The 24,700-nt window shown below is 42.9% G+C and overlaps 3 protein-coding genes across 4 annotated transcripts in view; all 3 read right to left on the minus strand.

Moving 5' to 3' along the window:
- Nucleotides 1–310: 310 nt before the first annotated feature.
- On the minus strand, nt 311–17,045 carry arhgap18 (Rho GTPase activating protein 18). The gene is given in 18 exon segments (XM_060042064.1): nt 311–1,702; nt 2,076–2,131; nt 2,718–2,839; nt 3,724–3,858; nt 4,198–4,404; nt 4,500–4,582; nt 4,917–5,076; nt 5,267–5,344; nt 5,630–5,721; nt 6,348–6,441; nt 6,541–6,612; nt 7,837–7,964; nt 8,583–8,621; nt 9,147–9,312; nt 9,707–9,789; nt 10,407–10,551; nt 11,188–11,398; nt 16,698–17,045. Coding segments are annotated over 18 exon segments (2,079 nt in total). The 5' UTR covers nt 16,814–17,045; the 3' UTR covers nt 311–1,610.
- A 953-nt stretch (nt 17,046–17,998) lies between these two features.
- fkbp6 (FKBP prolyl isomerase 6) lies at nt 17,999–22,904 on the minus strand. 2 transcript variants are annotated; one of them, XM_060041688.1, is made up of 9 exons: nt 22,523–22,904; nt 21,585–21,702; nt 21,383–21,472; nt 20,832–21,034; nt 20,256–20,375; nt 19,755–19,949; nt 19,306–19,415; nt 18,656–18,762; nt 17,999–18,342 (listed from the first exon to the last, which is right to left on the minus strand). In XM_060041688.1, the coding sequence occupies exons 1-8, from the start codon at nt 22,544–22,546 to the stop codon at nt 18,693–18,695; spliced, it is 930 nt and encodes a 309-aa protein (XP_059897671.1). In that variant the 5' UTR covers nt 22,547–22,904; the 3' UTR covers nt 17,999–18,342; nt 18,656–18,692. The 2 variants fall into 2 exon arrangements, with proteins under 2 accessions (XP_059897671.1, XP_059897669.1); XM_060041686.1 differs by lacking the exon at nt 22,523–22,904 and adding an exon at nt 22,233–22,492.
- A 125-nt stretch (nt 22,905–23,029) lies between these two features.
- tmem244 (transmembrane protein 244) overlaps nt 23,030–24,700 on the minus strand; it is a 5,077-nt gene continuing 3,406 nt past the window's right edge. The window contains exons 5-6 of the mRNA XM_060041689.1: nt 24,633–24,680; nt 23,030–23,744 (exon numbers count right to left, since the gene is read on the minus strand). Coding sequence (XP_059897672.1) covers nt 23,647–23,744; nt 24,633–24,680 — 146 coding nt within the window. The 3' untranslated portion in view covers nt 23,030–23,646. The remainder of the gene's footprint in view (nt 23,745–24,632; nt 24,681–24,700) is intronic.

Genomic DNA, 24,700 nt, shown 5'->3' on the forward strand with positions numbered 1-24,700 from the left:
GAGAGGGCAATATTGGCTTATAAACCAATACAAGTAAAAGAAAAATGCACAATTACTTTTACATTTAATTATTATTCATTGGTTGATGAGCTACGTTTATATATATATATATATATATATGGAGATAGATATAGAGGTATACGTGAAGTATGTTTCTAATAATGGAAAATATCCATAGTAACATGGATTATTTGATCAAATACTTTCATGGGCCCATGGCTATTGGCTTATTTGAATGTACATGGAGTTTGTACATAATTTCATTTTCTTAAGCGCCCAAGCCAAGACAATACAAACAATAATGGCAATAATTAGTCTACATTATTTATTTACAGAGTTTTAGTGGTCATTTCAGAAGTGGTTATTATACAAATGCATGTCTTTCGATGAAAAAAATATTCACGGTAAAGTCAGTTCAGTTTAAAAACAACCTAAAATTGGTGACATCTTTACACTTAACAGTATTGATCGACATCAAATTGCACAGAGGAAGGCACACTTTAAGTTAAGCCCTACCACCCATTTTTAAATATCGCCAAAAAATGTATTTGAATGTTTTTACTGAGGACTTCAAATCCCGATCCAACTCAATAAGCCATCTTTCAAGTCAACTAGATCAGTCTAGTTTGACATTTTTTCATAAATCATTCAACAATCTTTTATTACTGAGTGCACCAAAACATCAATCTTTGTCCTGAACTTGACGTTTTTATTTTGTGTTTCAGAGTGGTTATTTCTACATCCCAAATACGATACTTCGTTCAAATCGTGGTTAATCTTATTATGGGATGAAACTTATTTCATTGAATTTCATCACATTGAAACACTATCACACTGAAACATGTGAAACTGTGAGAATGACACGTCTAACTACAAGTGCTTAGACCACTATCAGAAATGTCTATTGTAGTCTCATACTAAACCCCCTAGGTCTGTAGATTCTCCCAGTAGTACTGTGATTCTACAGTAGGCTATAGGCCGTTATGTTTGGCAGAAACTGTTGTCATTCGTAGTGGTTCAGAAATGCAGTCACTCGTCTTTCGATTTAATTTAAATCGATTTAACAATGAAAGGGTTTGGTTGATTTTAAATGGTGTGCTTGTTATGAATATAATTTCAACAAATAACAGCTTTTAATCACAATACCATTGTGACGACGTATAGAAACTAATTGCTGTCCTGTGGCCATATTATAAAAATAATACAGGAAGTATATGGGGTTTTATCAAGTGCTTTTCATACTACTAAATAAGGACATGAAGCATTCAATAAATCGTTGGTATCTAATGAACCATTTTTGTACCCGAAAATAGTGGTCACAGAAGGGTACAATTCATCAAATGAACATGAGGCAAATGGGAACCAAAAAACATATTCACAGACTATATACACGTTCTAGTCCTAAATGGTGCCTTTTGCCATCAGCAGGGTTCTGTCGGTCTGCACACTTACGTGGCTCCGCCCTCTCTTCCTAGTGCCTAGTCCTAGTCATCTTCAACCCAGAGCCACAACTAGAGAGTACCATTTTACATCTCTATCCCAATAAGAGCCTGCTGCACCCCCAAACAGGGCCCAATTAGAGGGTCCAGGAATCAGGTGTGTGGGTCTCATCACCGCTGCACAGTCTTGATGACCCACTCTGCTGCGGGGTTCAGCTGGAAGAGGTCCTTCATGTACGTCGCCTCGTTCAGACACCGCTCCTCTGAGGGACGTTGGGGAGAGAGGGAGGGGCCAGAAGGATGGAGACACAGAGCAGAGATACAATCAGGGTCGACAGGTCAGAAGTTCAAATGAAGCATAGACTCGTTTATGATCTCTGATATTTGTCGTATTGCATATCCGCCAGATTGCTTGTCCACAGCGTGTGTGTTGCACTAAAAAGCTTTAACACCACGACCATAAATAACAGTGATGTTGAAATGTGTCATTCCATGTATTGATAATGCCCAGTTGCCCACATATAGGCTGTACCTATTACACACAATTCCTTTAAACACAGGGAGTTAAGGATAAACCTTATATTTCCAGCTGAGCTGCTGTTTTTCCACCTTATAAGACGATAAGGCTCGACTTACTGAGATTCCCACCAATCTCGTAGAGACACAAATTTTCCCGCTTCACAGGCACTGAACTGGAAAGATATCAAAAAGACAGAGAGGACCAATGAGCAAACACAAGAGACCGAGAGAACTAAAGATAATCATTTTGAAGTACAACTCTAAACACTGTAATAGACACGGCAAATATATATTTACAGAAACTGAATTGGACTGCTGCAGGGTTGGGTTCAAATCAGTTGAATTCTTAATTTCACGTTCAAGCATATACAACATTTGGTTTCTATCAAACTCGGTTCCCCACTGATTACATTCAGGGGCTCACTGTAAGCAGACTGTCATCTCAAAACCGTCTCATTTACAAACACAGCAGGTTTTAGAAGCTAATGCTCAAATTTGGAGCCGTCATGGCCGCCTATTACGGGACCTGATGTTTACGTCAGGGCTCCACACTGTCCATTAGGAATCTTGTGTTTTTGGACGTAAACGTTCCCGCTCTCAACAAAAAGACTCAAGTTTAGCATGATGGTGACGAAACTCTGTCTCAGTGCCAAATTGGAAAACACAGTGATGGAAGTAAAGTGGGGGATACGTGATTGAGTGTGTGTAGATATATATACATAACTAGTGTGTGTGTGCACGTGAGTGTAAATGTATTACCGGTCCTGGCTCAGGAACCTTGTGAGCACGTCAGCAGCCTGTAACTCTTCTGTGAGCTGGACCGCCATGGAGACTTTGTTGAACTGTGGCGCCTGGACCCGGATAAAACCAACTGAACCCTCCTGGGAGGGACAGAGACATAACCAGAGGGAGAGACAGAGAGAGAGAGACAAAGGGAGAGTCAGAGGGAGAGACAGAGACATAACCAGAGACAGAGACAGAGACATAACCAGAGGCAGAGACAGAGACATAACCAGAGGCAGAGACAGAGACATAACCAGAGGGAGAGACAGAGACATAACCAGAGGCAGAGACAGAGACATAACCAGAGGCAGAGACATAACCAGAGGGAGAGAGGGGCGATTAATAACAAACAGCGGAAAAGTCGTGTGGGTGTGAGGCCATAGAGAGATATAAACAGAGACCTGACGACAGGTTTAAACACGGCTAAGTGAACATGAAAGCATCAGTGTCTAGGGGGGCTGGATTCTGATGGAAACCACCCAGAACGTTGTCCTCAGTACCTACAGTACACAGAGACAAACTAAAGAGACCAGGGAGAGCGGGTCTCTCCTTAATTAAGTTTTGGTTTATGCAAAAGGATTCCAAAACTAGCGAACTGATTGGTGCAGCAATTCGATTTGGCATTCTACTCTTTCATCAGATATTTTATGCATTGGTTCGTTTCTGGTTGAATCAACATGAACCTTCAAATGTCAACTAATGCATCACTATAATTATTGTTAATCTTCTCTCTCTTGTTAGTGGAGTATATACAAAATAAGCAATAAACATGTAACCATTTGATAGCTCAAATGTTGTTTGGGATGGAATCGTCAGGAAATCTCTTTGGTAACAACCACAACTTGTGCACAGGAAGTGATATCAAGTAAAAGTGAAAGCCAAGCTCCATCAGATTGTATAAATAAAGTGTACATGTTAGATTAACTCATGACAGCTGCATCCTGGAGGTTGAATGAGTGCATCATTTAATCCCAGCCCTCACCTCATTAACGGCCTTCTCGGTAGGTCTGTCGATGGCGATCTTCTTCAGAAGCTTCCTCACCGCCCCCTCCCTGTTCAACTTCTGCTGGTTCTCCGTGTTCTGTTGACGGACCTGCGTCAGGATGAACTTGGGGATCTAGTGGGGGAGAAGAAAAAGAAGGCAGAGGGAGATTCATTCCTTGCACAGCTCTCTGGGAAGTTAAGTGGGCTAGGCGTGATTTTTAACCCCCACCAACCCTCCAGCCTACACATATGGCGTTATCTCCTCGCAGTTCTGCTCGGAGCTAACGGCTGTACCCCATTGTATAGTATCGTATAGTGCTCTGTGCTGTCAAATGTTTGTATGCTGTATCTGACATCTGTATGTCACCCTTTAAATACTACAGCAGGGAGCCCCCTAAAAATAATCGATGACAAATCACATCACAACACAGGTTCACAGTATATCTGACTAACTTCATCAACGGCCTCTTACTGTCCACAGAAGTCTCTGGTATCTGATCAGCTGCCGCACAATATTAGCAGTGCTTGTTGCCATGGAAATCTCCTGCTGTCCGGTAACCTTGGAGCGGTACCCTTTGAACATGAACATGTTGGGCGCCATGACGACGGAGACGTTGTTGAGTGTCATCTTGTTCTGGGCCTGACGGTCGATCACCCGTTGGAAAAACTCCACCAACACCTGAGGTTATAAGAGAAGAAGGTTGGATACCTATCCAAGGATGAAACGGCTTCAGCAGGGAACCATGGAAGGAACAGAAACAAAAGTGTGGGTACCTTCAGGGTATCTCGGTTGGTCTCGGGCAGAAGTAGAACCAGCAGGTTTAAGGCATGCAGCTGTTGCTTCCTTGTTGGGAGCTCTGCATGTAAACACACACAAACACACAAACGATTCGGAGGTTAAAAAACTTCAGACCCAATTTTTGTGTTTTTGTGAAGTAATTATGTGAAAACTCATTGAACTGCATGAAGCCATACAGGGATGAAGCATGTTGCAAGATTATCATCTTTTCTATTCATATCCGATTTCCTCCAGCAACTAAAGGTCAACCTCTTCGAATAATAACTTTAGAGGGCCGAGCTTTTCCCTTCCATCAGAAAGAACCACTTCACACGTGTGTTGTGAACAATCGCGGTCGGTGAAGGTCGACTCCATAAAACTGACGCCACAACTGACGCCATTGGACCACGTACTGTCGACAGCGATGAAGGCGTTGAGGTACTTGACGGTCAGCAGGGGATGAGGAAGATCCCGGATGAACTTCTTCAGAAGGCTAGCGGCGTCGTGCTGTTTCAGCTGTTGCCAGGGAAACACGCCTTCGTAGAAACCAGACTCCAGATCCTGGCACACTGACTAGATACGGGGGACAGACAACGACGGATGTGGGCATTCACGTTAATCGTACGAAGAATAGATCTAATCTTACGGATATGCTATCTAGTTTGATACCCATCTACGATCTACGCTCCAACTGAAGGTGAAAATGCCATGTGAGGTGGGCGAATATATCACATGATGATTAACGTGTGATAAATTGTCTTACCTTGACTCTAGTGGCCGCTCCGGGGATCCGTAGTAACCCCTCCGTGTTCAGCCCCTCCTCCTCGATATGACTGATTAACTTGGGAAGAAAAGGACACAAAATACAAAGTCAAACCACAGACAGTTCATAGGATTTCTTTCTGCAATTTCTGTATATATTTATATTCGTACCACTCTCTAGTTTTAAATCAAGTCTTTTTACTTCATTCTATTTTCTCTAAATGTATTCTGTTCATGCATGTGTCACTAATATTGTCTGCATGTTGTGGACTATATTGCGAGGTGGCAAACAAAGGTCCTGTTCCTACGACTTCCACTATGACCGCTGTTTAAAGAGAACCACACCCAGCACCGGACCACCCACCCTCTGCAGTATGAGAGGCACCCTGGTCCCAGGCAGCCGCCTCTGGTCCTGATCCAGCAGGGTGGCGAGGGGGACGCCGAAAAGACCGCTCTCTGCAAGAGCATCAGACGGGATCAGAGTTAAGAGCCAGCCAAAGGGAACAAAGACAAAGGGTGCAAAGACATGAAAGACGCATGCAAAAATGATATGTTAATAGAAGAGCTGTTCTGAACAGTTCTTTTACTAACATTTCATTGGACTTGATCCTTGCACGCGTTTTTCATTGGGACCAAAGTAGAGAGTAAACTTGGCCTGGATGAGGTTCTGAAGGGTCTACGGAAACGTTCACCTCGATGTGACCCTGTACGTGCGTTTTGAGGAGGTCACGTTTAGTGGGTCATCGTGTGTGTGTGTGTGTGTGTGTGTGTGTGTGTGTGTGTGTGTGTGTGTGTGTGTGTGTGTGTGTGTGTGTGTGTGTGTGTGTGTGTGTGTGTGTGTGTGTGTGTGTGTGTGTGTGTGTGTGTGTGTGTGTGTGTGTGTGTGTGTTCGTTCCTTGGGTAATGAAAGACCTCATCTCATCTGTTCCCACTTATGTCCATTTCGTCACGCACACTTTTCTTTCTGTGTTTAGCATGCATGTGTGTTTAAGTATGTGTGTTTAAGCATATACGAGTGTGTGTTTAAGCTTTTATGTGTGTTTAAGTCTGTGTTTGGTGAGGCTGATATGAGGGCTGTTTACCTTTAGCCTTGACTTTAACAGCTTTGTGGGATTTGGGGTCTATCCCACAAGTGTCAAAGAGGGCTGTCATCTCAATAAGCACCAACCGTCGCACCTTGTAGACCATAGATACGTTGAAATACATAGGAAATCTTGATGGATGTTCTAATTAATGTTAAGTATACTGGCACACATAATGCTGGTAAGTAATTACCTTTTTCATATCCAGTGAAGAAAGGTCTCCTATTCGGGTCTGGCCCGTCTTATCCTGAATCAACTTGAAGTTCTGAAAAGGGATCAGTAAATCAACATCCTTCAGCAGATACGTTCAAATTCCATTTACCACACATGGCCACCAGGCGGCGGTAAAGTTCGGCACTGTGACTACCAACCTAACTAACGACTACTAAAGTCCAAACAAACAATACCTCAGGAGTACCTTGCCTACTGACTTCGAGCGTTAACAAATGGAAATTTGCTCATACCTCCCGTGCTCTTAATGTAGGCACTAGATTTGAGTGCCACTGTCATTTTCATATATTTAAAAGTGTATTGTTATCAGCAATTTACTAAGCAGGAGGGACAAATCAACAAATGATTAAATAAAGACTATAATCAAAGGTAATGTGGCAACAACGTTCTGGCCAGCGTGGAATATAACCATGCAGCTTATCATGATCTTACGGACAACAGTAAAGGCAAGGGAGACACTCCTCTTTAACATACGATGACTAAAACAACATTCCTGTTGAGGCAAATCATGGAAGCGCTGTATCAGATTCTCCTCTGAGACCTCTGACCAATGGGCTGCGGCCCTACTCTGTGACCCATTAGCACCTCCTGTGATGGTTCTCTCTCCGTGTCTCTGTTCCTCTCGGAGGAGAACACTTTACTGGTCCTTCCCCAGACTTTATTTTCCTTTCCCCCTCTACTATTGTTTGCAATACAAAGCAGAGGATGCGCTCTCCCGTGATGAAAACCACAGAGACGACCGACGTGTTTCCGTTGTTGTCATGGCGATGTCACGCTGAAATAGGGCGTGGCACGAGACATAGGGAACAACACAGGAGTTATGTCCTCTTCACTTTCCCAAGTCTCTCTTTTGTGAGTGACCTATCGCTCTTTTTTTGTTGTAGGGCCTCACTTTGTCCTCATTGATCTTGTGAGGGCTAACTAATATATCTTCAGTAGTAATCAATAGGTTATAAACGAATCACTCTATAATAATATCGGTACACTCAACTGTTGAGTGTATGAGAACCCAGAAGGTAAGAGTATAAATGTGTTGCATTTGTTTACATGAAGGCGTCTCTGGGGCGGAGAGAGCTCGTGCCCGAGAGGGCGAGAGTCAGCGCGAGTGCGAGCGAGAGAGAGAGAGAGCACGAGAGAGAGAGAGCACGAGAGAGAGAGAGAGCACGAGAGAGAGAGAGCACGAGAGAGAGAGCGTGCCCGAGAGGGCGAGAGCGAGCGAGAGAGAGACAGAGAGACAGAGAGACAGAGAGACACATACCGGTAGTTTGTCATCAGGTGAGTGCAGAGGTTTTGGACTGGACATGACCTTTAACCTTTGACTGTGCTCCTTGTAGTCGAGTGCCTGCTCTGAGAAGGATAACTTGTCATTCCATTCGGTCTCCGTCTCTTCAGAAATGTGCGTTGCTTCACCACACAGACAGGCGGGAAAACAGACGGATACAGAGGGTCAGAAGTCACACAATTGAAGGAGAAGTAAAGGATTTTCTCTCAAAAGAAGCAGAGACATTTACATACAGTATTACAGCCTTCACTGCAGCTCCCCTATGTTCAATTGTAATAATAATAATAATACATTTAATTTAGAGGCGCCTTTCAAGACACCCAAGGTCACCTTACAGAGCAAATAGTCATCATAAATCGTTTAAAAAAACAAGACATTGTGGAAAAAAATAAATAAATAAATAAACATAATAAATAAAAAATAAAAAATACCCTGAAGAATTGTAAATACAATTACCCTGTGGGTAATTGTACTTTCTAACCCATTTTTTTCCTCAAGCAAAGAAGAGTGGATAAAGACAGGGATTAGGCCACGGTCGGATTTTGGAGTATATTGATGGATTTAATAATTTCTCATCATCTCAAATTTTTTGAAAATAAAAGTGAGAGCTGCAGTTCAAAACAATACGAATGTTGGAATGCCAAGAAAAATGTCCCGAGTTCAAACTGGGGACATTCAGCCACTGTGTACTTACAGCACTTGTGTATTTACGCTTCACATACCATTAAAAGCCACATCTTTTTCTTGGTTCTCACTCTTCTCTTCCAGAATGGTAGCCTCGTCAACCTGCAACGTACAAGACATGTGAGATTCTCGCACGGCATGTCAATATTTAACAAAATATAACATACAGTACATGTTCAACCAGTTGGCTGCCTCTGAGTTACACATTATCTTGTCTGTCAATTAGTGTACAGACTCTTCTTAACTAGAAGTCAAGGTGACTCTGAAGTTAGCAAAGGCAATACATACAAGTATCCATGTATTTGTCCAAAAAACCCTAAACCTTCTATACAAGCATATAACAATATCCTTAACCTGAATCCCAGCAAAAATATCAAACAAGACCTAAAATAAAATAAAAATAAAATAAAAATGGTGTATTTGTAGATGACATTTGTATTGCATGTGTCTGAAAACAGAGTAAAACCAAAATGCACTTTGCATACGTGATTGTTACTTCAGCTGTATTTTACCCCATACCCTCAGTCATGCACTGTTAATCATCACACGCTTTCCTTAACCACTTTGTCTCTTGAGCCTGCTCTCCACCCACCCCGTCCTACATGCCTTAGCGGGCGCGTGCGTCTCTGGGGCTCTGAAGATGTCCCTGACGTCGGGGGCGTGCTGACGGTTGCGTCGCTTCAGCGTCTGCAGCGAGACCACGCGGCGCTCCACGGCCGCCGCCTGGGCCCGGGTCAGCGTGGACAGGAAGACGGCGCTGTCCTCTTCCTGTCCAGCACAATGTACATTGTTCATCGGTCATTGTTTTAACCAACAGGTGGGATGCTGTTGATTTTGTCGTCACAAGCATTTTCTGCTAAAATCGACCCCTAAGGTGACACCTCAGGTGGGCATGTCCGGCCAGCTGTATGACGGATGGATCGGTGTCCCCTGTGGGTAAGTTGCCCGTGTGTTGGATGTTGCAGACATATCTGTAACGCCGTCTACATATATTCTCAATTAACAATTTCACATGGTCTGCCAATTTTTTTCCGCCAGCTGTTAAAAATCGCACCCTCGTTTCAGACTGGATGAGTAGATAAAGAGAAACAAATCATGTCATGCATTCAATATGTACACAACCGACACAAGAATGTCAACAAAGTAGCAAGATGATGCACACCTGATCCTGGTCCGGAGTCAGCGAATCATCAAACAGTCCCGTAAGTCCCGCCTCTGCTAGCCACGCCTCTTCCGACTCTCCCTCTGCAGAGGAGGAGACAATTAAATAATAACGGAAAGATACGATTATTACTTTTGTCATCATCCCTATACTTTTAAATACATAAGGATAAGGACATCCTATGCCCAGGAAAGGGAAGGAGGAACTTCCGTAAGGGCCGACACACACACACACAGGACGTATAGTGTTTGTGTTGGCGAACAATAGCACTGGTCTAAGGTCCTTCTAAACGGCTAACACTTGGAATCTGGAAGATCAACACTAGCATCCATCAACGCAAGGTACCAGAGCTGTTATGTTTCCTCTCCCTTGCCCTCTTCAACACTCACACACAAGATGGTCACAACATTCTTATTCAACAAGTCTGTGTGTGTCTGTGTGCGTGTGTCTGTGTGTCTATATGTATCTGTGTCTGTGTACTTTGATGCCATGGCTTTCAGTCTTGTATCTACTACAGCATAGACACACAGGTACACCAAAATAAACACGCACGCCCTTAGAAGGAGAGGCATTTGCATTCCCAGGACAAAGTGCAACAAAAGGTTTCGTTATAAAATCAACACGGTATCTTTACGGCGTAGGTGCAGTGATAAATCAAACGACGAGAAAACAACTCCTGCGCATTTTTTTCCGCATGTACCTTCTGGAACTTTCTGCTGGTCGTCCTCTTGGACCTCTCCCCCAGACTCCCCCTTCCCCGTGCCTCCCCCATCACCTCCCCCAGAGCAGGAGATGTTCTCCACCTCCTTCCAGTAGTCGTCCATCGCAAGCTCGCCCAGAGAGTCCTGGAGAACAAAGAGAGACGACACAGAGATGAAGTCCTAGGAACTAGGACTTCAGAGACTAGGAGAGATACGATGAACAGGAGGGAGAGAGAGATAGAGAAAGCATAGCCAATAAACGCACACACACTGACAACATGCTGGGGCCTGTATGGACAGACATGGTATGAAGATACAGAGATAGAGACCCGGACAGAAAAACCCACTTCACACACAATTCAAATGTGTCAGGACACCTTTAAAACTCTATGTCAAAGGATGAACTGAGAGGGAAGATATTTTAAGCTCTACAATTCAAGCAAAACTAAGTGCCTCGAACAATAAGCGGACAGAAGCGGAAAAGAAGAACAGTTCTACAAAGCCAACCTTCGAGGCATAAACAGCCACATAGCTGTCCTTCAACAGGAAGGGCCACACTTTTCTTCTCGTATCGTGGTAGCCACTAAAAGTGTATGCGAGGGTGCTTGACCGCCTGTCTCCCTTTTATTAGGGGGATGGAAAAGGTGTGAGGCATGAGGCCTTTACATTCCTCAGCGTTGACCCTGATCATAAATGAATCCGCAGTCTAGCATGAAAAAACAACAAGATAAGATAGCACTTTATTAATCCACGTATAAATCAACAACAACAAACATCCACCTGGGAGTTGCAGCGCTGGTAGGCCGGATGGGAGCCAGGCCGGGGCCTGGGGCTGGCGTCAGACCTGGGGCTGCTGCCGGGATGTGTTTTGGGGTAGCGGGTGCAGACGGGGCTGGCCTGTTGCGACGGAGGTTGGGCGGCACCGCTGGTGGCTTTGAGGCCATGTTCGGACACGTTGTTCTGTTGCACACTGTAGTGCCCCATCCTGCGGCTGTCGGGGTGGGGGAGGGGGTGGGAGGACGGGAGAGAGAGAGAGAGAGAGAGGAGTGGTTAGACTGGACACCTGACACGGCTCAGGTCAGTCAGATGGGACAGAGTAGCAAGCCATTCACACACTGTCGTGGGCACGCACGCACACACTAACACACACTGAGAGGGCCGACAATCAAACAGAGAGACCGGCAGACAGCGAAACAGACAAAAAGACAAGATAGGTTTATTAAGAAGTAAGGGAGAAGCCCATAAGCACTGACAAAATAAAGAAAGGCATAGACTGTTGCATGGACAGTCCCGAAAAGGTAATCATCGCCACAGAAAGCGAAGCAAACCGAAGCAAAGCGACATGGGATGGCAGACTCAGTTTGCAGTAACTTGACAAACACAGGAAGATCCCAGACTATATTCAGACAGACAGGCCTAGCCCAAGATTTTTATTTCTCTGAATCAACCACGAATAAGTTTAAGCATAAGAATATCATAGCATACAGCGGATTTCCTGCCCTCCGACCTTGATTGCAGTGCTTACAGTATTGGCTTCCCCTTGCCTGGCCACTCTAAAGAGAATTGGTTTCTGGTTAAATGTAAGGGGTTTAAGGATAACATCATTATTCACGCCTTTTCTTATCAAGCTCAAGCAGCATGCTGTACTTTTGCCCTCATACTAGTGTGTTGTTCACACGTTCACACGTGCACACACACACACACACAAAATTCACAATTACGTCAGAACAATTACAAACTTTATGATGCTGGGCGTTTTTTTTTTTGAAAGACGGTAAACAAAAAACACCTGGGTATTGAACATTAACAATTCAGTCTCAACCGTGTTGACTGACGTGACAATGGGCGCCGATGTGTCAATTTCATGTGAACTCCACAGGTGAATACGACTTAATGAATTCAATGCCATTCAACAGTAACATTTGGGAAGTAAATTGCTATATGCAGCTTGCAATAATCATTAAGCCAATAAGTTACTGCTAGGAGTTGCTAATGTGACAGAACTTAACCAGCCCTTTGTGACAGAAAATGTGCTAAACACGAGTTACACTGTACAGATTTTTGCTCCTCGACAACAGGGGACCCCAGGCAAGAATGTCACACTCAGCACTGTGTCCGTGTGTACTGTCTGTCTGTCTGTGCATGTGTGCGTCCGTCTGTGTGTGTGTGTGTGCCTGTGTGTGTGTGTGTGTCAAGGGGAACTGGGGCATCAGTGCGAGTACTCACACAGTGATTATTTTGAATAACATTCAAAGTCAGCAACCTTTAGTGGCCCTTTGGTGGTTGCACGGAGTAGTCTGGCAGGCGGAATGGCCAACTAATGCCTTTACAGGCATCTTGGGTCAGTTTTCAACCAACTTATAAAACAGAGGGTTGAAAAGGTTTAAAGAATGTAACCATTACCACCAATTGCACAACCAAAATATGTACTTATAAAATGTTATGTACTTATTCTTTCTTCATGTTATACTAAAATGGCAACTTAATTGCTCTCATCACCCAGGTGAGTTCCTCTGTGTGTTTACCTGGCCTCCCACTGGACCCTGTGACGTCACACTAAGGAAGTGTCTGAGGCTTATCTCCACAAACTGAATGGCTGAAACCCGATAGGTCCAAAAGCAACCGTAGCCATAATGAGCCACACTCATTAGTTATCAACCCGTTAGCGGTGTCACTGTGTTCTACTTACCATACAGCTACGTTATAATACATCAAATATTGCAGAGAGCTATGCAAGAAAGCAAAGCAAGAGTATAAACAACAGTGTAGTGAGACATAGAGGACACAGAGTGTCAGGTGCATGAGAGTGTTACACTTACTTTGTAAACAGTGTTCCCAGGGAGATTACAGCAAAAGGTCAGATCTCGTATCGTCGATTTGGATAAAGGAAAATGTAAATCTGTCACGTTGCCCATTTTACAAGAAAATGTCCAATTATAGGGGTCAGATTGTACAATAAAGCTCCCGCTCTCTTCCCGTGTCCCTCTCTCTCTTATGTATTAAAAGGCAAGGGATTCTGCATTTTCACATAGCTCCGCTCTTTCCACCAGTCTCCCAACCTCCTCGCTGTGACAGGAAATTACAACATTACAACGAGACGCCAACATTGCTCATTTAATACTCCTTCCCACTCCAAGTGGGTCAAAGCCTTTTTGAGTCACGTCTGCCCAAACTACATGATTATTTTTCATCTTCTAGTACAGCTGAATGAGTCATAGGTAAATAAGTGTCCAGGCCCAGTCAGACTAGGCTACTTTACCTACTTTCCGTCACTACAACCGGGGGCCTTAGCTACATACCGATGGCAGTAACTTGATATTCATTAACTTGGCATTATCTGGAATGCATGATGAACTCCTGACCCCCGGCCAAACACCACAGGGAGCCCATTTACACACACACTTTTTGACATCCGTACACACTTCTTAAGCTAGGAAGACATCGCTTGCAACAGGATGACAAGCCATGGGTTGGTAACTCTAGTGCATGGCACACTGGCACACTGGCACACACACACACACACACACACACACACACACACACACACACACACACACACAGTTAATCATTTATTCCCAGCGCAAGCTATATATAAAATATGGCTTCAGCTCAGAACTATACAACTGAGCTGAGTAAACAAGCACACAAAACTATTTTTAGACACATAAAGTCTAGAGATCAGGTGACAACATCGATCTATGCGACATGCGTCATTTAGTGGACACTATGAAATTTGACACTGTGTAATTGTGATTACCATTGGACACTCGTGTTTACAGCTCTGATAGGGAACTTTATGAATGATAGGGCTCAACTGAATTGAGTGAAACGATTGGTCCCTTGACACTGATGATGCTGGATGTGTCCTAGGAAATCCCTTATCTTAGTTTCTGAGGCTAACTGAGTCACGTTTTAATTCCCATGTTTAACTGCCATGCTAAGAATTTTACCCAAGACAGCCTCAGCCAATGATGACGTAAACCATTAAACAGCAGTCACACACCCCTCGAAAAAGCGAGTTTTTTTTTTTTTTTTTTTTTTAAGAAGGTAGACAGAAAGAAAATAGCTGCATCAATACTATATTTGTTCGGGCTTCTCTTAGTATGGTAGAGATTTGTATAAGCAGAACAGTAAATGCCATGAAAAGGAGGTGGGCCACACCTGTGCAGCGGTCATTGCAAGAGAGATTAAAAGAATAAAGCTTTCCATCCTTTGTTCCTTTATCTACACACTTCTCTTAGCACCTGCCAAGGGTTGGCAATCAGCGACTACCATTGGTCGCGTGTGATTAAAAACAAGGAGGGAAATGGGCCTAGTCAAATTCATGTGGAAGCTGGTCCCAGGAACAAACCAAGCTACTATTCCCATTTCCCGCAGATTAAATCATTTTAATGTTAAAACTATGTGTAAAATAAGTAATCAATAGTTTGTTGTTCGTATGAATCAACATTTCTCATTCAAAATTAACTTCTAGAGCAGCCGTGGTAGGGTTGAATCACCACTTGTTGAAAGCCTCAACTTAATGGAGTGATTTAGGCGAAGAGGGAGAAGTACCACGAGTGTGTGTGTGCGCAGTGTGCACGTGCATGTGATTCACAAAGAGTGACAAAGAGAGCAAAACAGAGAAAGACTGTCTCACGGATGTCAGCTGGCACCTGTTGATCAGGCTGTGTGAATTCAACACACACACACACACACACACACACGCACACGCACACGCACACGCACGCACGCACACACGCACGCTGAATGAACAGACAAATGGTGTCTGCCGCCGTGAAAACAACAGATCTTGCAGTGCCCACACGTGCAGCATATCTCTGACGTTTACAAGCTTAAACGCCATAAATGTTGATGTAGCCCATCTTTCTGGAGCCTCTGCCTGTTGCTTTGTTACCCAGCATGGACAAGCGCAGGATGTGAACATGCAGCCGTTCCACTCAGGTTCACAGTTAAAGTGCCATAGCTCTGTGAATCCACTTAGCACTGCTGTGTGAGCGAGCGTCCAGCGTTAGACAGATGCTGGGGAACGACGTGGTAACGGCCAAACCGCTTTGGAATGATACCACAGTAAGAGCAACGTTGCTACGGCAACTGCTGTAATTATTTCTGGAGATGGACCAACGATGAACAGTGACTCATTTGAATGCAGAACTAAATAAAATGAAGTGGTTCGATTTAAACGATGCGTACCATTCGGTAACAAACAAGGAACAACAAGAGGTGGGTATTCTTTCTGACTGAGCAAGAGGGGAACCAAAAGTTCTCCTTGGGCTACTGTAGTTCCTCTTCCTCTGCCTCCTCCTCCTCCTCCTCCACATGTTAGGCAGGAAGACCACAGTAAGCAGAGGGTTTGGGGGCACTCTGCCCATGTCTCTCATGTCCGGTAAGGTGGAAACAATGTGCCACAAAACTAAGCCTTCAAGTCAACCTAGACAGGACAAACACATCCACACAGAGGACATACACAAACTCACACATAGAGGACACACACACACACACAAAGGCTGGCTGTAATGTGACGCTGTTTTTTGCCAGCAAGCTGGACAGGCCATCTGGAACAAACACACACACACACACACACACACACACACACACACACACACACACACACACACACACACACACACACACACACACACACACACACACACCAGTCTATATGTGCTGGTGTTGTGTGCGTTGATTATGTCTTGAACACGCGCTGTATCACTCACAAGTAATAATAATACATTTAATTTAGAGTAGTCACATATACAAGCAGAACACACACACACACACACACACACACACACACACACACACACACACACACACACACACACACACACACACACACACACACACACACACACACACACACACACACACACACACACACACACACACTTCTTATAACATAAATGTAGGTTGGGTGTCTAGTTATAATATATTATCAGAGGTGGCTACCTACAGGCATTAGCTACAAGCAATAGAACAAGGCCAGATTAGCTATCTAAAGCTGTTATTGCACATAAAGGTGGGCTATTCAGTGAGGAAACATGTTCCTGCATGATCCACGTACACACACGTTTCCTTCAATTATGTAAATAATAGTGAAGTGGTATACCCAAAGCTCGCTTTTTGACCTTCGCTCAATTGCCCTTATTATATCACTCCAATAGCCATACGCAGTCACCTTTAGTCAATGAATCACACTGTGGAATATGATAGGCATGCGTTTTTTCCGTTTAGTTTCACGGGAAGTTTCGGAGATTGGACACTTGCAGACACACTTCTATGTACCGTACCTCGGATGCATTGGGTCGGGGTCCGCTGCAATTATTCCGCTTTTCGGCAGTAGTTCGGTGTTGCTATGGTAACTCGTCAAAACCACTCCCTGGGACTCCTGCTGCTGACGACTCATATTAAATTGTCTTTATCTTCTTCCTCTTGTTTTTTTTTCTCTATTCGTATGCTGTCATTGCACACCCAATCCCCAGTGTGCGGCTGACCTGATCTTTTCCCGCTCACTATCTATCTATGCATTCTGGTGAACTGTGTTGTGACCGATTCATTTTGAAAACAATGAACGCCGCCTATCTCCCTCCAGTGTCCCTCTCTTCTTTGCCACTTTTCCTGAATACAAGTCATGGCTGGACAGAGTCGGCCGTGCAGATAAAATAGCGCACTGGGATTGGCTGAACAAACTACTGGTAACGGAGAGGGTGTGCACACGAGCCATGGGATTACAGTGGATTGTGGCGCCCCCTGCTGCTTTGTTAAAGCGACATTATCCCACAAATAATGTCATATAGCAATGTGATAATAAAGGGATATTATATTTTAAAATATACATTTATACAATATAATACCGGGTACCAGCTTAGAATACCAAGTTACATTTTTGTAAGAAATATGGCAACAATCGTTCTTTAACACGGCATTTCATTGTTAGTTATATTTAAGGTACTAGAGTTTCGGAGGAATTTAGGAATGAATAACGAGGAATTCATTCGTTTATCATACAAGTTTAAAACACTACCCAATTCACCACCAAACCTCTACTACACGTCACACCGGTGCCGAAATCCAACGCAGAAACATATGTTCATCATTACATGCCATCACAAAACGTGGAGGTTTTACCTGAGGTGAAGGTAGTAAGCAAGCCTAGAAACCATTGTGATTAAAGATCCCTCCAAGAAGCGAGTCAACGCTGCACATCTCACTGACCATGCATGCAGAGCAATACTGAAACAGGTTGACACACACTGACAAGAGGATTGGATCAGTCAGAGGCAATCTCTTTTCCACCCTCCCCCCTCCTCTCCCTTAATCATCAAGCCTTCCCTGCTCCTTTGCGGTTTTCACTCACAATCAATATGTGACACACCCCCCGAGTAAGTTAGGTGACTATGCTACATGACATCACTTTGATTAGCTAATGTTCCAAAAATGTCGGACTTGTATTCAATAACTTGGGATATTCATGTATATGTAGGGCTTTGTGGTCAAGAATCTCAAACTTGTGGGAAACTGATTGATATTCACCGTTTCGTTTTTTCACCAAGATGGCAATAAAAGAGCATTAAGAAGGAATAAAACAATGTTTAAGTGCACACATTTTTTATTACATAACAGACCTCAAACACAAACCTCTTTCATACTTTGGCAGATCACAAAAACCCAACTTGACAAAGAGAACAAAGAAATAAATGTACTAAAGGCGTCTTCGTTTTAATATCGCCCTGCCTGGCTTTTGAAACAATCAGGGTAACAAATGGTGTACATAACGCCCGTAGACGTCAACGTCTCTCCACAGCGTTGCTCCGTTTAGGCCAAATAACAGCAGAAAATGACACTTTGAGAGATAAAAGAGCTAGAGTATTTCTATGGTCCGTCGTGCTGGACTGGTGAAAGCCGGCCCCTGGTTCATTGTATATCGCTCACTCTCTGAAAGACAAATTATTAGTGTTTAAAACTTGTATATTTTCACTCAATTTCATCAACCGATCCTCTGATTCCTCCATGCAACCTACTTCTGCCTGCCTGTCCGTCTGTCTGTCAGTCTGACTGGTCTTTTAGAAAGATTATGAAATTGAAAACTATCAAGATCATCATAAATGAACACCTTACACACATTTTCTTCGCAACAAAAAGGGTTTTCAATCCATCTATGTACAACAAAGGGAATCCCTACGATACAAATCCAAATAAACCAATTGTTTTCTAAGCAGTAATTTGTTGATGCTGGACACCTTCCTACCGGGTGATCATCACTCTGTTGGTCCTCGGTGCTTCATTCAGGTCCTCAATGCCTGAAACATCCTGGAGTACACCTCCGTTTGCTGATCCAGGCCCTTTTTATAGCATCTGCAAGAAATAGATCCATTTTGTGAGACCTAAATTAACGATAAAAAAAAAAAGATTTGTGAAAAGTGCATGTTTTTGGCAACATTCCATTTGTAGAAGCAGTTGATGAGCGTGAACGTTTGGCTATTTTAAATGTCTGTATACATGGTTTCCCACATTACAACAACCAGTAGGAACAACATAGTGAACAAGTTTGTTTGACCAGCCTATGTTGAACAACATTTAAATGAATCCACACCTCCAGAAAGAACCTATAACTGTGGCTATTTGCTCATTATAAAAAATGTTATTGGTTTTTCTTTCAGAGTCCACAACAGCAAAGGCAAACATTCTCTTAAGGCTTGGAAATAACCTGCTAAAACAATTAATGTGTGACACTTAAATCAACTACCATAAGTTAGCTACTGTACAACCTGTATACTCATGCACTATGGAGCAATAGTTACAGGTATTACTTCCTTATTCTTCCCATGCTACACATTTAAGAGGAGATCAATTGGCCTGATGTTAGGAACTGAAAGGGGGAGTCAACAACCTACTTACATGGCCGCCTTCATCAGCAGGCCGTTAATGTCACAGTCAAAGGGTTTCTTAGCTTGAGCCATGATGAGGACATTATGGGCTTCCTCGTACTCATGCTTGTCCATGTAGGCCTGAGAAAAAAAATACAAATGGCCATGGCAAAATCATACAGGACTACTTCATGGTATTACATTCATGCCATGTTAAAATGCAACCATCATCACCTCATCAGGTGCTTTAAAGAGACAATGGTTTGTCGGTATGTACACTGCTCTGTGTGACCCAGGAAAGTACATAGAAAGGACCATCTGCCTAGAACTAACTCTTTCTATGACTGGCTCTATTCTCAACCAAAACTATTGATTTCCCATGGCTGCTCACAGTAATCAATTTAGAAATGACAAGGAAACAGCAATAGGTCACCATTGTTCCAGTAATTGCAATCTTACAATAAGAAAGCGTTGTCCTACCTGCCCACTGCGGAACAGGGCTTTGGTGTTGTGGGGATCTATCTCCAGGGCCCGGTTTGTATACTTCAGAGCTTTCTGAGGACTCTCGAGACGGAGCTCGGTCAGAGCCAGGTTCAGGTAGACGGGCAGCAGCAAGGCCTTTACCTCCTTCTCGTCCACCTTCTGCGTCAGCCTGGTCATCAGCGCTGCCATCGCCTAGGGGCGAGCCAAGGGATTGAGGAGGCTGCATCACGCGTCATAACTCACTTTTTCCTGACTACATTACCCCTTAAGGAAACATATGTATATGCCAGAGCACAATCGTCTATCAATGATAATTTCCTCCTCTTAGCTCAATAGAATATTCATGAATTGGACTGAACTTAAACAGGCAGAACGAATGACATTTTGTGAATAGTATGAACAATATAATTGGAAAAGCAAACAAGTGGAAGAAAATAATTTGCCAAATACATTACAAATATTTGAAGGACTAATCAGATGTATTCGGCTAGCTTCTACCTGTTTATAGCGGTCTTTAGCGCTGTCATGGCGACCCTGCTTGAAAGAGCGGTTGCCCAAGTTGCGAAGCGTATTCACCACATTGCTGAGTAGTGAAAGAGGAAGGGCATTCTGAGCATCCTAGGAAGGGGAAGGCGCAAGATGTGGTTAGAACCAACCGACGATGAGATATATGGAGGTTTCACTACACAAGCTCTCGAGTCATCTTTGTTTACAGAAGTTGTGAAGAGTTCTTCATAGGACGAGGAGTGGCAGTTTGGGAGGTCAATGGACCAGATTTAGTTGTCAAGATTCAAATCAAGATGAATCAACAATTTATAGTAATATTTATCATAGTTAATCCAGCGGTGAAGGGAATTTAAGACTAATGGGAAATGATGGAAAAGAGTTTAAAGATCATATTGTCCAGTTCACCGATTCTTTTTTAACAGAGTAATCATACAATTTAATTGGCAAGACAGCAGAAAAGATATCGTCAGAGATCAGCAAACTGTAACAAAAACCTCCGTCTGTAAAACGATACACCGATAGTGTGCTTGACACAGAAAAAAAAAAACATATTTTAAGTCCACACACCGGCTCCAGAGCGAGGAAATCTTTGGCCTGGGCGGAATCGAAGAATTCCATCACCTGGACCTCGTACAGAATTTGGGCGGCGGGAGGGATGAGAGGGGGGCAACCCATCTCCCCGAAGGCAAATTGTGGCTGGAGGAGGAAGCGGGAGAACTCCCCCTTCTTCATGGTCAATAGACCCAGCTCCAAGCCAGCCAGGGTGACGTCTGGAAGAGATGATATATAGCAGCTACTATACGGAAGTGGATGAGAGGGTTGTTGGCCTTCCCATATGTGCTACCTGTAGGCATCCTTGATGCAGATGACAAGTTACCTTCTGCTTAACGACATAGAGCTGACGTCACATTAAGTCGCTTTGGTTAAATTAATTTTCGAAACAGTAAATACCATCAGTACTATCATTTAGACTTCAGGTGGGCGGTCCCTTCAACCACAGTGAAGACAACGACAGGAGGATAGTATATAGTATTGCATGGTAGAGCAATATCGTGTCTAATTCTATGACATTAGTTGGAATGTGCTTATCCCGAAGCCACTTGAAGGCAATGACCGACCTCGCCCTAGCGTCATCAGCCGTGGGTACTTGACGTTGCTGTTGGTATCAAAGGGCTGGTCCGCATACTCCAGAAATGCTGAGTAACGGACTGTACAGAAAGAAGACACTTTAATGACATTAAAAGCCCAGAATGTGATGATGACATCATTCCCTTCAGAGAGCCAAGCGAGCATGCGTGTTTGTGTGTGTAATATAAATACTCAATACTGAAGCTTCTCTGGGTATAGGTGGGCCTTCTCCAGGTTGTACCACTTCTTTGCGAATCCCTCCATCATCCATGATATCCTCCATTCGCAGAGCCAAGCAACCAAAGGGTCCCTGAATCCCCCCATGTAAACATTACCGCATTAAAGAATTCTGACATGCATATCCACTGCCCACTGCTCAATAGTCAAAACTCTAGGCACTTAATCTGAACGTTTTTACAACATACTACAGTGAACGTGAAGTTGACGTCCCACCGTGTTGAGCACTATCTATGGTGAACGCGCCATGATTAGAGGATCTACGAGTACGATGACCTTTCTTGAATAAAACGTGCAATAAATCACATTCCATTTTGTTGTTAACAAAAAAACTTCATGAAAGAGCATATGTATATATATACATATATATATATATATATATATATATATACATATATATATATATATATATATATATATATATATATATATATATATATATATATATATATATATATATATAAATATATAAATATATAAATATAGGGTTAGGGTTATATATATATTGTTGTATTCGTTGTTACTACTTTCGCGTTACCTTTGACAGCAAGCATTAGCATTTAACAAGCTAATAGTGAATAGCGTTGTGAGTTTGAAAGTTACCTCGGTGGTTGTATTTCGCTGATTAAGGTTGGCCGAATGCATTGTTATGTTTTGATCCGCTAAGCTACTACCTTCCTGAAGTTGCTGTGGGTCTTTGTAGCGAAAGGTTTATTACCGGGAGGGGACCTTACTTTACACGTGCGTGTTCGAGTGTTTCATTATTAGCAAAGACGAAAACAGAGTAGGCTACGTCACGTGAAAATACGTCCGAAAGTGCGTATGGGCGAATTCTTTGCTGAATTTAATTAATAATTTAGTTAAGCAATTTTATAATTTGATAAATAGCTTACAATTGTTTTTTCTTGCAAGACCATATGTGCATGATTGCATTGTGACACAGAGGCCCATGATCACATAATTTGTCAGCACCAAGGACAGTCACAACGCAGCGCAGGCGCAGTTAAATCCAGGTGCTGAGGGTACAAGCCTTCTCCGTTGTCCAACTTTCACGACAGAACGATTTCCTATAATTGTTTAATAGCCTACCTTCAAATTATAGTGATTAGTGTTTACAAATAGCATTTGTTACGATGCCAATGGCATGACTATGTCTATGTTATTCAACTACCGTATGTATGTTAGACCCTACAGGTTGGCCCAACGCATCACACATTCATCCAATTTAAACCAGCTTTACCTGCTTCTTAAATATACTTACGGACACACACACACACACACACACACACACACACACACACACACACACACACACACACACACACACACACACACACACACACACACACACGCACGCACGCACACGTGAAGGGCATGTTCTCCAATAATCACAAAATCAATATTGCTCGAAGTATTTAATCTGCAACATTTGTTGTAGGCCTACTGATATAATATAACCTTAACAGTAAACAATAACACAAACCATCCAAGTTTAACATACATGATAATGTATTCCTAATTTTGCCAAATACAGAAAATTGATGTAGATAAACTCAGAATACTGTTGTTGATTGGAAAATAAATTCATTTTGTATTATATTGTTTTTGCATGCATTGCCTAGACTATTAATTAGACAGAATAGGAATTAAGATGTTAAGCAATAGTTTATGAAGTTTTTGTGAAAGGTATTGTGCAATGTTTGAGCTGTCAATTGAGAACTAGTCAGTAATATTTGAATACAAAATATACAAAATAATATTTTAAGCTGTACAGTTTGGTTGAACAACTCTCTTTGATCGGTATCTACATCATTTATCTACATAATGTGTACATAAAAGTAACACATGACTCGTGAGACTAAACCTTGTTTACAAAACGTACAGTTCTTGACTTTACCTGCAAAGTCTTACTCGGTTGGTTAGCAGACATTTCTGAATTAATGTCAACCAATTCCTGCGGTGAATGAGATATTAATTAAAAACTTATTTTTTATTGTCCATGAATATCTTTCACAGATTAAAAGTTTAGCAGCTCTTCTGGATGAACAAAGTTACTTCTGAAGAGTCGGTATGCTAGGAGCTGTCCCCCAAATATCATCATCACCAAGCCTGAACCTGAGAAACGATGACAGATAGTGAGTGACGAGAGAGGCAGACAGAGGCAGAGACAAAGAGGAGAGACAGAGAGAGAGACAGAGACAAAGAGAGAGACCGAGGCAGAGACAAGGAGAGAGACAAAGAAAGAGACCAACAGAAAGAAAGAAGCAGAGTCATAGAGAAAGACAGAGAGAGCTAGAGAGAGAGACAGAGACATAGAGAGAGACAGAGATATAGAGAGAGACAGAGGCAGGGACAAGGAGAGGGACAAAGAAAGAGACCAACAGAAAGAAAGAAGCAGAGTCATAGAGAAAGACAGAGAGAGAGCTAGAGAGAGAGACGGAGACATAGAGAGAGACAGAGATATAGAGAGAGACAGAGGCAGGGACAAAGAGAGAGACAGGGAGAGAGACAGAGATATAGAGAGAGACAGATAAAGAGACCAATAGAGAGACAGAAACAGAGACATAGAGAGAGACAGAGAGAGATAGAGAGAGACAGAGAGAGAGATAGAGAGAGACAGAAAGAGAGATAGAGAAAGAGACGGAGGTATAGAGAAAGACAGAGACATAGAGAGCCAGAGGGGGAGATGGGGACAAAGTGACAAAGTGAGAGGAGAAAACATAAAAATAGACATACACCCAGACAAAGTTGACAGCAAGTTAAAATAGGGTTTGTGAGCCAGTGGCTGTTCCCCAGGTTACTTTCTCAGGATAGATATGGCGGGTGGACATGGTGATTGAGTTATATATATGCAAAATGTCAGATCAGGGGGTACAATTTGTCAGAGGAAATAAATAGTGCATATGAGATGGAAGAATCCGGCCAGGGAGTCAGAGGGATGGATAGATTGACAGATATGGCGACATGTAATCAAACTATATATAAACCAAAACTGAATCTCACCTAGGGCGATCCACCAGTGTTCGGCAGAAGAAGGGAAGTCTGACATCACTGTGGAAATGAACAAACAA

This window comes from Gadus macrocephalus, chromosome 21 (genome assembly GCF_031168955.1).
Source record: "Gadus macrocephalus chromosome 21, ASM3116895v1".
NCBI lineage: Eukaryota > Metazoa > Chordata > Actinopteri > Gadiformes > Gadidae > Gadus > Gadus macrocephalus.